The following is a 13,552-nucleotide window of genomic DNA, read 5'->3' on the forward strand; positions in this document are numbered from 1 at the left end:
TGGGGAAAACTGCAGGGCCTAGTTCCAAGTTTAGTGTTAGTAAAAGGTTGTGAATACATGAACTGAGCAAGCACATGCTTTGAACAAAATGACTTTGTGGTTAGAGCTGTGGGCTGAGAGTCAGAGAAGCTGGGCATATCATTTCCACCTTCCAGACATGCAAGGAGTAAACTGCCACAAAGGGTAATATTAAAGGCCAAAAAGCCAGCTTGCACCTGCCGTTTGTGTTCTACATTAGCACCCTCCTCCCACCAATAGAGTCCCAACCACATCTGGGTGAGTCTCCTCCTCTCTAATTATCCTCAGTGATTCCTAGGTTACTGGGGCAACACTCCCAGTGGTCCCACAGTTCCTAGAATGTACCCACAGACACAACACACAAACCACCAGGATTCTTAGTCAGTCCAGACAAGCAGAGGCAATAAACTAAAAACATTTATTGTCATGAAAAAGTTAGAACAATGAATAGGAAAATGTGCAATTTGCAATCAGTAACCAGTAACTAAATATGGATCAATTATAAAACTATCTAAACATTTGTTCACTACCTGAATAGTGCCTAGAGAGTACAGGTAATATAGCTGCTCACAAGTAATCAAATATAACTGTTTACAGGGTCTCAAGAAAAGAGATTTTTCTCTCTTTTCTCCCTGGCTAAGACTGGAGAAAAAAAGCCAGTACATTCTAGATTGAGTCCTGGGCCAATCAGAGACCAGAACAACAATTTTTAAAAGTAGCTGGCCACATCACTGCAGATTACCTCTTATCTGTGTTAACTAAGAAGGTACAGTCAGTTCTCTATAACTGCTTTAAACACTAAACATGCACCACCTGCTGGCCAAACTACATAAGTACATAAGTAATGCCACACCGGGAAAAGACCAAGGGTCCATCGAGCTCAGCATCCTGTCCACGACAGTGGCCAATCCAGGCCAAGGGCACCTGGCAAGCTTCCCAAACGTACAAACATTCTATACGTTATTCCTGGAATTGTGGATTTTTCCCCAAGTCCATTTAGTAGCGGTTTATGGACTTGTCCTTTAGGAAACCGTCTAACCCCTTTTTAAACTCTGCTAAGCTAACCGCCTTCACCACGTTCTCCGGCAACGAATGCCAGGGTTTAATTACGCGTTGGGTGAAGAAAACTTTTCTCCGATTCGTTTTAAATTGACTACATTGCACCTTCATCACATGCCCCCTAGTCCTAGTATTGTTGGAAAGCATGAACAGACGAGTTAGACAAGTTAGATCTAACAGACGAGTTAGATTCTTTAGAGCACGTTCCTGCTTTGTTTTTCTTTTTGCTTTGTGAGCCTTTATGTTGATTTTTGACCTCTTTGGTTGCAGATTTGGGGCACAGTAAGGTCTCCAGAACAAGCTGGATGTGAAACGGGTCTGTCGGGACCACACTGGTTTTTTGCTATCTGCCAAGACTGACCGACCATGTATTGAGATACAGCATTATTAAGATAAGTCACAGCACCATTAAGATAAGTGCTCACATATTATGACTGTACTAGTAAAAAAAAGGCCCGTTTCTGAGACAAATGAAACGGGCGCTAGCAAGGTATTCCTCGGAGTGTGTATGTTTGAGAGAGTGTGTGTGAGAGTGAGTGTGAGAGAGAGAGAGAGAGAGAGAGTGAATGTGCGAGTGTGTGTGTGTGTGTGTGTGTGTGTGTGTGTGTGTGTGACAGAGTGAGTGTCTGTGTGAGAATGAGAGTGTGTGTGAGAAAGTATGAGTGTGCGCGGCAGGGCCCCCACCCCCCCGTCTCCTGCCCTCCTTCCCCCTGTCTTCCCTCCCCCCTTCCTTCCCCACCCCACCTTCCTTCCTCCCCTCCCAGCTTCAGGGTTGTGGCCCCCCCTCCCTCCCTCCCTCCCTCCCTTTCTCTCTCTCTCACGTTCAGGGTCCCTCCCTCCCTCCCTCTCACGTTCAGGCAGGCAGGCTGGCTGGCTGGCCGGCTGGCTGGCTCCCTCCCTCTCACGTTCAGGCTGCCTGCCTCCCTCCCACGTTCAGGCTGGCTCGCTCCCTCCCTGCCACATTCAGGCTGCTTTCCTCCCTCGCTTCCTCTCAGCTTCACGTTCAGGGTCCCTCCCTCCCTCACGTTCAGGCTAGCTGGCTGGCTCCCTCCCTCCCTCCCATGTTCAGACAGGCAGGTTGGCTGGCTGGCTCCCACCCTCCCATGTTCAGGCTGCCTGCCTGCCTGCCTCCCTCCCTCCCACGTTCAGGCTGGCTCGCTCCCTCCCTGCCATGTTCAGGCTGCTTTCTTCCCAGCTTCAATGAAACGTTCCCGTTCGCCGTGCGCTGTTACCTGGGTTCTTGTATTCTTCGCGACGTTCTGGTTGCCTTTGAAGGTATGCCTCCGCCCCTGTGCCCGTACCCGTGTTGTTTTGCTCGCGACGCTCTATTTTCCTGTGTAGCTCCGCCTCCGCCCCTGTGCCTTGTCCTTTTCGCCACTCCTCCTCGCACCTCCAGCATTGTAGTGAAGCTTTAGGTGAGTGTCATTGCTCAGCCCTCGACGTCATCACGTTGTGACGCAAGGGCGGGGCAGACACTCATGGAGCAACAGCGATCTACACAACTACAGAAGTCCGGCTTCATTAGAACGTTGGAGGTTCGTTTTATATATAGAGATTTGCATAACACTGTATTGAAGATTTATTTGGACACGATAGTTTTTTGCTCTATTTTGTTTGCATTTTTTCAATTTTTGATTGCTTTTTTTTTTTTTTTTTTGTTACATTTGTACCCCGCGCTTTCCCACTCATGGCAGGCTCAATGCAGCTTACATGGGGCAATGGAGGGTTAAGTGACTTACCCAGAGTCACAAGGAGCTGCCTATGCCTGAAGTGGGAATTGAACTCAGTTCCTCAGTTCCCCAGGACCAAAGTCCACCACCCTAACCACTAGGCCACTCCTCCACTCCAACGTTGTAGTGGAGGTTTTTTGACACATGATTAACTTTTTTAACAGTGTGCATGTGGATTCGTTGATCCAGTGATCCCATTTTTGTGTTTGCCAGTTATATGAGGTCTTTTTCCTCCTTTATTAAAAAAAAAAAAAAAAGTGGGAGTTATGATTCACTGGACATTTTGAGTTATCCTCGTTATTTATGGAGTGAATCTGATCTGTGTGTGCTTTTTACCATCTTTGCTTACACCCTATGCTGTCTATTAAAATGTTTTAGTGTGTATTCTGTTGACATTGTAATGTAGCATACTATGTCATACTATGTATTGTTGTTTGAATATTTTACTGCTGTAATTGTCTATTGCTTATGTTTGACTTATTCTTGCCGTACACTGCCTTGAGTGAATTCCTTCAAAAAAGCCAGTAAATAAATCCTAAAAAATAAATACCCAACCAACATGGACATCAGAAAATTAACAATGCAATTTACAGATTTAACGCAATATTCAAACTGTAGTACCTCACAGGTATTTAAGGATCCCACTTGGGTAAAGGTTTTTTTTATTTTGTTTTATTTTTTTCAATTGTGTTTCAAAGTCTGTCATATTAAGATACCCCCAGTATGTGCAAGAACAATCCCTGCTCCTTATCACCTATAACCAGCTACTTTCCCCTAGCTTTAGTCTGTTTCTTTGAACTTACAGAATTTTGCTGGATGTGAAAACAAAACAAAAAAATATATACACAGCCACCACAATGCCCTCTGCAACAGGAAATTTAAAATGCCATAACTTCAATTGTTTACTCTGGGATGCTACCACTCTTTGTATACCTGGCCACATGACCTGTGGTTAGAACAGAATGATGAACTGCATGCTCTCCTGCAGCATTCCTTTGCAATAAATCCAACTCCACAAAATCCGCTGGAAAAAAAAATGTCACTGGGCTAATACTTTCTGAAACAGACAGCAGATGGAACTATTGCAACAAACCTAGATTTTTCCCTAAACACAACATATGCTTAAACGGACACCATTCGGGCAGGTGATAAATATTATAAGAATGCCTGACCACAGCTTTAACAAGACAAGCACCCATTGTGAGGAAATGGCACCATACACACCTGTTACCATGTACTCAGAATGGAAACAAATAAGATAACCCTGGCTATTCAAATTAAATTATCAAATAAAATGTTTTACTTCAATAGCAAAGCACATCAATTCCCTTACATAATGTGGAAGAGATACTATATCAAAGTATCCTACCAGTAATATTTATTTAAAATATTTATAGGCGGCATACTGAAATATCTATGCAGATAATAAAAATAAAATCAATTTAAAACAAAACGAAATCCCACAACAAACTATAGGCTATGTTTCATATTGGCAATCATGATAATCTCAGATAGAAACTATCAAACATTCACATAAACCTATTTGTTACTATGCAAAGGCTGTCTGAAAAAGATACATTTTTAGTTTCAAAAACTCATAAGTACATAAGTATTGCCATACTGGGACAGACCAAAGGTCCATCAAGCCCAGCATCCTGTTTCCAACAGTGGCCAATGCAGGTCACAAATACCTGGCAAGATCCCAAAAAAGTACAAAACATTTTATACTGCTTATCCCAGAAATAGTGGATTTCCCCCAAGTCCAGTTTAATAATGGTCTATGGACTTTTCCTTTAGGAAGCCGTCCAAACCTTTTTTAAATTCTGCTAAGCTAACCACCTTTACCACATTCTCTGGCAACGAATTCCAGAGTTTAATTACACGTTGAGTGAAGAAAAACTTTCTCCAATTCGTTTTAAATTTACTACTTTGTAGCTTCATCGCATGCCCCCTAGTCCTTGTATTATTGGAAAGCGTAAAGACACTTCACGTCTATCCGTTCAACTCCACTCGTTATTTTATAGACCTCTATCATATCTCCCCCTCAGTCGCCTTTTCTCCAAGCTGAAGAGCCCTAGCTGCTTTAGCCTTTTCTCATAGGGAAGTTGTCCCATCCCCTTTATCATTTTCGTCAACCTTTTCTAATTCCACTATATCTTTTTTGAGATGCTGCAACCAGAATTGCACACAGTATTCGAGGTGCGGTTGCTCCATGGAGCAATACAAAGGCATTATAACATCCTCATTTTTGTTTTCCATTCCTTTCCTAATAATCCCTAACATTCAATTTGCTTTCTTAGCCGCAGCAGCACACTGAGCAGAAGGTTTCAACGTATCATCAACGACGACACCTAGATCCCTTTCTTGGTCGGTGACTCCTAACATGGAACCTTGCATGACAGCTATAATTTGGGTTCCTCTTTCCCACATGCTTCACTTTGCACTTGCTCACATTAAACGTCATCTGAAGAGGAGAGATTGGTTTAGGGGGAAAGATATGAAGCTCAGTCTTGGTCATGTTTAGTTTCAGATGGCTGTAAGACATCCAGGCAGCAATGTCAGACAGGCTCCCCCTTTCCCAGAATGTTGCCTAGTTCCTAACAAATCTAAAACCCTCATCCCTGCACCATCGTCTCATCCACACATTGAGACCCTAGAGCTCTGCCTGTCTCTTGGGCCCTGACCGTGGAACGGGTAGCACTCCAGAAAAATGCTACCCTAGAGGTTCTGGATTTGAGCTTTCTACCTAAATTTAGCTTCCAGAACCTCTCTCCCACAATTTCCTATGTCATTGGTACCCACCTGTACCAAGACAGCCGGCTCCTCCCCAGCACTATCTAAAATCCTATCATATTAGTCATAGTGGAGGCGATTCAAGATGGCGTCCGAGTAAGACGCATCAAAAGAAGCTCTCGTTCTAAGTGCTGCTCCTTATTAAGAAATACAAATTCCTGAATACAAATGCCTAACAGGAGGGGAAGACAACACGCCAGCCCCGCGACGCCTGTCCTACATGTTGCTGGAACGATGGACCGCTTCTTGATGCCGGGTGGATTTTTGGGAGCTTCCTCGCTGCTGGAGAGTTTGGGGAGAGGTCGGCCAACCCTCCAGCTACAGCACGAAACATCCTTTAACCCAGAGCAGAGCCCCCCACCTCCTATGCCGGCGGCGACCTCGAGGACGGTCCAGGAAACCCCAGACGAAGACTCAATGGGGTCTCCAGGCACGGGTGTCAACCCAAGGCAGGAAATGTTGACTCTCCCCGTGGTGGAAACCGCGGGTGAAGGAGATGGAGGAAAAATCCTTGAGGAAAACCTTGAATCACGTCGGAGACAGCCAGTAGAGGCTTCCTTACCAGATCTGGCCTTATCAAGTAAGTCCTTTTTGCCTAAAAAACCTGTAACAATAACTTTAGAAAACATATAGAAAACTTTGGTTGGACGGGAACTTAAGTTTAAATCCCTCAACCAGCAGTATAACTCTGACTCAGAAAAAATAACCACATTGGACAAAAAAGTATTAAATATGGGTAAAGAGGTTGAAATTAATTCAAAGTCAATACAAACCTTTCAACAGGTTCAAGTTACTCTTATAAAAGAAAATCTTTTCCTGCAAAACAAAATTGGAATTCTTTAAAACTTTCAACGCTCTAATACCCTTAGATTGACAAATTTTCCCAAGCAGGTTTCAATCTCACCCTTGATAACCTTTAAAAAATATCTAAATGAGATATTAAAAATTCCTGAAGAATCATATCCTCCTATATCAAAAATATACTATATACAACCTTTTTATAAAAAAAAAAAAACAGCAAGAAAAAGGAGAGAGATCTGATCAACCAACAGAGAATGTAGAGAATTTAGATTTAACTCAAATATTGCAAGATGATAAAATTGGATTGACTACTGCTACACTCAAGGTGGTTTTTATTTTACAACCTGATAGAGACTGGTTATTTAAACAATATTTTCTTCACAAAGAACAACTTTTCCTGGACTGCAAAATAAGAGTTTACCCAGATATCTCGAGAACAACACAAGAAAAGACAAGAGTTTCTTAAATTTTGACCGAAAATTTTGCAATTGGGGGCTTTATTCTGGCTAAACTTTCCCTGCAAATGCGTTTTAAAATTCAACTCTGTTAAATATGTATTTTTTGAGGTTAGACAGTTGAACTCTTTTTTGGAAGCTAAACTAGCTGAACTACCTGTAATAAGTCCAAGGATAATAACAACTTCGACTCCGTAATTATGTATGACCCGGTAGCTCTTCGCGGCCGTCTTTTCTTTCTTAAGGCTAGATATTATTAATCTATCCTAACATTATTTCCTTATGTATGTATGATGCCTCCAATTGTTGGACTAAAGATGAGTAATAGATCAATCTTTTAAGTATACAAAACTATTTTCCTTTGATGTATATATTTTGACTTAAAATCATCTTTTCAAATTTCAAATGGTATGTTGAAATTAAACATGAAAATATTTAATAAAAAATATATATATATTAGTCATAGTGCACAGTTCACTTGGTAGCACATCTGGTACAGCAACAGAAAGCATACATATTAATGATGATTTCATTAACTTTACAGATGGAATGTACAAACTTTTCTGCCCTTCAAATTGCAATATCCTCTGTGTATGAGAAACCTGCAACACTGAGGTCCAGAGTTTTAAATATCATAACCAAGATCCTAAATTTTACTCTCCATGATAACAGCAACCAGTGAAGTGACATCAAAGCAGGTAATAACTCATGCTGCTGTATTTTGTACCAATTGTAAGGCACAAAATACATATTTTGGTAGTCCCAAGTAGATACCACTGCAGTTATCAAAATAGGATGTTTGTCATCACCAGACATATGCCTATGCTCTCCCTGTAGACAAGCATATATGAACCATAATACTCAGACATACACAATTCGCATACACCAGTCACTACACGAAGACCTCTTAAACGTATCCCAAGTAACTGTTCACCCCACTCATGTATAACACCATTTATCAAAACTCTAAAAGAAACACACACTCCAAACTAAAATAGAAGCTGAGGGCAAACAAATCAAAGAAAATATCCTTGCTTTCATATATGTTCACTGCCAGAGAAAATGGTCAAAGTGACCAGCATAACAGTGTTCAAAAGAAGTCTGGTGAAGTTCCTCTTAAAGTCCTTAAAATTTATTAGCCAGGCAGAATTGAGAAAGCCATGGTCCATACCTTGAAATGACCTACTAGAAAACTGTCTACTTTTTGGGATAAGACCTACACATGGGTGCTGGATATGATGGACCTTAGTCCGACTCAGCATTGCTCATCTTTTGTTCTTATGACAAAAAGGTCCAACATTCAGAAAATGCTGACCTCCTAAATTTATGCTCATTAGCCTCCTAAATCCGTGCCCTAACTTAAGAGCATAACCTTTCAACTGAAAATTCATCTTAATTTAGGAACTTAAAAGTTATGCTTATAAATTTAGGCCTAGCACTCATTTGTCTAGATTTGTGCCTAATTTATGAGTCTAGTGCTAAATCTTAATATTTTCCCTTTCTTAAATTCACCCATTACCACCTACTTTTTATTTATACTCCTAAATTTGAGTTTAGTGAAATTTTGAGTAAAAATATATACACTCAGCCCTAATAAATTTTCAAAGAAGCCACTCTATAAGCATAACTTTCAAAGTTAGGAGCATATTTATTTGTTTGCTACCATAGGCGCCCGGTATAAGAGGCTTGGGGAGGCTAAGCCTCCCCAGCCAAAGTGCAGCAAGGGCAGGGCAGACTGGACCGGACTGGACCACCCCGGGTGCAGCTCCCGCTGCCTTGAACATCTCCCTCCCTCCCTCCCTCCCGTGGACTGCGCGATCATTACCGCCACCCCCTCCCCCCCGACTACTGCAGTGTCGCTCTCCCCCTCCGCTCCTGTCCTGTCACGTCGTCTTTGAATGTCGAGGATTCCTTCCGGTAGCAGCAGAATCGGCAATGATGTAAGCGCTGCTTTCAGCCTGCCCCGGAAGCACTCTCTGTACAGTTTCCCGCGTAGGAGGGACGCTGTCCAGAGAAGGCTTCTGGGGCAGGCTGAAAGCAGCGCTTACATTATTGCCGATTCTGCTGCTACCGGAAGGAATCTTCGACGTTCAAAGACATGACAGGAGCGGAGGGGGAAAGCGATACCGAACTAGTCCGGGGGGGGGGGGGGGGGAGAGCGATGCATCATGCCAGCCAGCTGCTAGACCAAAGGGAAAGGGGGTGGAGAGAGGAGGATGTGAGGTGCCACATCTAAGGGGAAGAGGGAGTAAGGAAAGCAATGTCAGGGAATAGGAAAAGGGGGGTGGAGAAAGGAGTGAGAGTGATGGGAGCAAGAAGGGGAGGGAAGAGAAAGGTGGGATGCATGAGGACGCTGGAGGAGAGAGAGAGAAAGTGGAAAAGTGCAGGGGAGAGCCAGGGACATGCAAAAGAGCAGGAGAGAGATGGGGAGAGAAAGAGGGGACATGGAAGAGAGCATGGGAGAGCCAGAGAGAGATGGGGAGCGAAAGAGGGGACATGGAAGAGAGCAGGGGACAGCCAGAGAGAGATGGGGCGCGAAAGAGGGGACATGGAAGAGAGCAGGGGAGAGCCAGAGAGAGATGGGGAGCGAAAGAGGGGACATGGAAGAGAGCATGGGAGAGCCAGAGAGAAGATGCTGGATGGAAGAGGAAAGAGAGAGAGATTAGTGGAAAGATGGGGAGAGAGAGAGAGAGAAGCTGCTGGGGAGAAACTGGAGCAGACCCTAGCTGTCAGACGGAGAAATGCTGAATGAAAGGAGGGAGAAAGAGGGAAAATGCTGGAAGGAGGGGGCAGAAAGAGGGAAGACACTGGACGTAAGGGTAGGGAGGGAAAGAGGAAAGACACTGGAAGGATGGGGATAGAGAGGACATGCTGAATGGAAAAGGGTCGAGAGAGAGAACTGTTTAGAAGGAAGGGAGATAGAGGGAGACAATGGATGGAAGGAGAGGGAGACAATAGACGGAAGGATTGGGAGAGGGTAATGGGTAGAAGGATGGAGAGAGAAAGAGGGATGACACTGGATGGAAGGGTAGAAGAGAAAGACATGGATGGATGGAGGGGAGGGCAGAAGGAGAAGCACACGGATGGAGTGGAAGGGAGAGAGGAGAAATGCTGGACATGGATGGAGGGGAGGAAAGACAGAGGAAGTTCATGCACATGGATGGAGGGGAGACATGCTGGATTTGGATGGAGGGGAAATTGCTGAATTTAAGGGCTGGATTGGAACACTTTGAGGGCAGATGCTGAAACTGGAGAAAGGATAAGGACAGGGCTACAGATGGTAGACAGGACGCATAAGGACACAGGAGGATGGTGGACATGTTGAGAGAAAAAATATCAAATGGAAAGAAGACACTGGGACCAAAGAATAGAAAAACTAAATGATCAGACAACAAAGGTAGAAAAAAGTATTTTATTCAGAATTTATTAACTGGAATATGTCAGCTTTTGGAAATGTGCATCTGTGATATTTTGCATGTAAGTTTCAATTTTTCTAGTATTGCTGCATGCTGAGTCTGACTTCTTGAGGTAACTTTCCAGTTTTGCCTTCATATCTGTTGTGTCATGTGTTTTTCATGTGTAATCAAGGTGCAGTATTCTACTAGTGTGTAGTATTTACAGCCCTTTTTTTTTGTTTGTTTCAATAGGTTGTGTACTGGTGTTTTAGAGCCCGGTGTAATTACAGTGCTGCTTTTCCAAGCATGAGGTTGTAGCTCATCCTGTCCTTGGAATTAGTGCTGTTATGGTTTGCTAAGGTTATGAGTGTGTTTTTGCACAAGTTTGTGTATAGTGTTTTGCAGTGGAGAGATTGTGTATTGGCATTACTGAGGTGGCACCAAAACATCAGAAAGGGTTTTAGAGCCTAAATCATGACACACTACCTCTTGAAGGATCTATATATAGTTGTTAATAAAGGAGCTCATTGTGAACACTATCCACCCTAAAAGGGTGTTTTGTGGCTCTACATGAGAATTGTGATATTATGATCCCTTGTTTCATATTGTTGACGGTCTGCATTTTCTATATGGGTAGTATATTGGTGTATTAGGGTCTGCCTAGTGTTATGGTACAGTAAGGTTTGAGTATGTTTTTGCACAAATTTGTGCATAGTGTTTTGCAGTTGAGCGATTGTGGTTAGTATATGCTTTGAGCAACCACTTTATTCTTTGACATATGATACATATCTAATATCTAAATTTAATAAAAGGTATTGTGACTATTTTATTTTTACTTATTTTTTTTCTGTGTTAATTGTGGCTATAAGCTCCGCCCCTGGCTCCACCCCTAACCCCGCCCCCTTTAGCCTCCCCAAACAGTTGGGCCACCAACCGCCTATGTTTGCTACATTTGTACGCCATATTTTCCCACCTATTTGCAGGCTCAATATAGCTTACATTATATTACAAATGATATAGTTATGAACAGAATAAGAGGTTTGTTCTAAATTAATATATTACTATGTAAGAAATAAGGAAGATATGTCTGTAGAATAATTTACATAACACACAATAAAAAGCAATAATATATGATGACCAATAATGATAATATGGCTAATATAATCAATTCAGAGGGATCAGTAGGTGATTGGTTTATAGAATAATCAAGTTCTTAAGGAGGATTCTTATTGTTTCTTCGAACAAGTGCATTTTCAATAATTTCCTGAAGTCTGTCAAGTTACGTGTTATTTTTATAGTGTTCGGTAGTTTATTCCATGCTTTTGTGCAGAGGTATGTGAAGGTAGATGCATGTAGTGATTTGTATTTGAATCCTCTACAATTAGGGTAGTGGAGGTTTAGGAAGGTACATGATGAACTGTTGATGTTTCGGGCCGGTAAGTCCATTAGGTCTGACATGTATGAAGGAGCTTCTCCATGGATGATTTTATGGGCTAATGTGCAAATTTTGAAAGCAATATGATCTTTTAGTGGAAGCCAATGCAATTTTTCTCTGAGGGGTTTGGCACTCTCATATTTCGCCTTACCAAATACGAGTCTAGTTGCAGTATTTTGTGCAGTCTGAAGTTTCTTAATAGTTTTTTCTTTGCATCCTGCGAAAATGGAGTTGCAATAATCCAGGTGGCTCAGTACTAATGATTGCACCAGCGTACGAAATACTTCCCTTGGGAAAAAAAGGCCTCACTCTTTTTAGCTTCCACATTGCAAAAAAACATTTTGTCACATTCTTCACATATATCTTTTGAACACTAATTTTTAGTTTTATAAAATGTCCATAATACCAGACATGTTTTTGTCCCACTAATTTATATCACAGGTGGAGGAGATCAGAACCAAAATAATAATGGAATGTCTTTGGGTATGTCTAAAAAACAAAGTCCCTGTAACTTGTACCATCAGTTGTCCAAGAAGCAGACTGATTACAGTGCACTGGCCAAATGAAAAATGTGCAGTTACTTACCAGACAGTTTCCATGAACCAAGGATAGAGAGTTTTATAGTCATTCTTAAAATCAATCCATCGGCCCAGCCTGTTAACGCTGATCTGTTAAGACAAAAGTCATTTGAAGCTTTATAAGCAATTCCTACCATACTAAAGAATATTCCACTGTCTCATAATTTACAGTTCTTCTTGTGAGAGTTTGATGACTTAAACAACCTAAGTTTTGTATCTTTTGGTAGTTTGGGATGTGCTACAGAGACACTTAATCCTCCTCAAACAGCATTCCAGGATAAGGTTACCAACTGGCTCCATTTGTCCACTAGTGTAGATTCAGTTCTGGATTTACCACAGTGCATACATGGGCTTCCAATCTTACTTTTTCTTAATACAAATGGGAAATAGTAGTAATAATAATAAACAATACAGAAGGGTTTTTTTTAAATCTACCATCTGGTGCCAAAAATACTAGACGGTTTACACAAGGGCATTTAATCTAAAGCTTATGAATAGCAAACAAACAGGAAAAAAAATATCAACATCTTAAAACATACTTTCAAAAAAGCCACATTTTTAGTATTTTACAAAAGTGTATATAATGTAATTCTAGCCTTACTTCTAAAGGAAGAAAATTCCACAATCGCATAGCTACAGCCATAAATAATTTCTTATGGGAAGACGACAGTTAAATTAGATTTGTCATTACTGTCATGGATTCATTGTAATGCAGTTGTTTGCCCGGTCTGTTTTCAGCATGAAGACTAAGGGGCCCTTTTACTTAGCCACGGTAGGCACTAACACATGCCTACCACACAGCAAAAAGCACTGCCGTGGGATACGCTGAGGCGTCCCACAGTAGTGTGCCCATCAGTGTGCACTAATCCCATGTGTGACTATGGGCTGAGAATAGGCACTGCCTGCGTTAATCAGGTAGCATTGGCAAATTAGCGCATGGCCATTAATGAAAGATACAAAAATGTGGCCATTTTACCACTGCATTAAAAGTGGCTGCAGCGCATGGAGAGCTATATACTGCTCAGGCTCTAAAAATGTTGTTAGTCCTAAACCATTAAAAAGAGAGTACTCAACTTCTACTTTTGGATCCTGTTCCTCCACTTTGGCGGTTAACTAACATCTAGACATGGACATTTATACCAGCTACAGAGCTGATATATGTGACTATGCATTAAAATTAAGCATGTTTACTGAAGTAGTTGTCCGAGCAGGAAGTTCCTTATGATGCTAGGGTGATATTTATCTTGCCGAGCAGCTGGGAGGGGGTTGGGGGGCTTAGTTTCAATTT

The 13,552-nt window shown here is 42.0% G+C and overlaps 1 protein-coding gene across 1 annotated transcript in view; it reads right to left on the minus strand.

The window, feature by feature from the left end:
* The window catches only part of IARS1 (isoleucyl-tRNA synthetase 1), a 451,726-nt gene that overhangs the window by 409,983 nt on the left and 28,191 nt on the right, over window positions 1-13,552 (minus strand). Inside the window, exon 5 of the mRNA XM_030205292.1 lies at window positions 12,272-12,354. Coding sequence (XP_030061152.1) covers window positions 12,272-12,354 — 83 coding nt within the window. The remainder of the gene's footprint in view (window positions 1-12,271; window positions 12,355-13,552) is intronic.

The sequence above is a fragment of the Microcaecilia unicolor genome, chromosome 6 (genome assembly GCF_901765095.1).
Source record: "Microcaecilia unicolor chromosome 6, aMicUni1.1, whole genome shotgun sequence".
Classification (NCBI taxonomy): domain Eukaryota; kingdom Metazoa; phylum Chordata; class Amphibia; order Gymnophiona; family Siphonopidae; genus Microcaecilia; species Microcaecilia unicolor.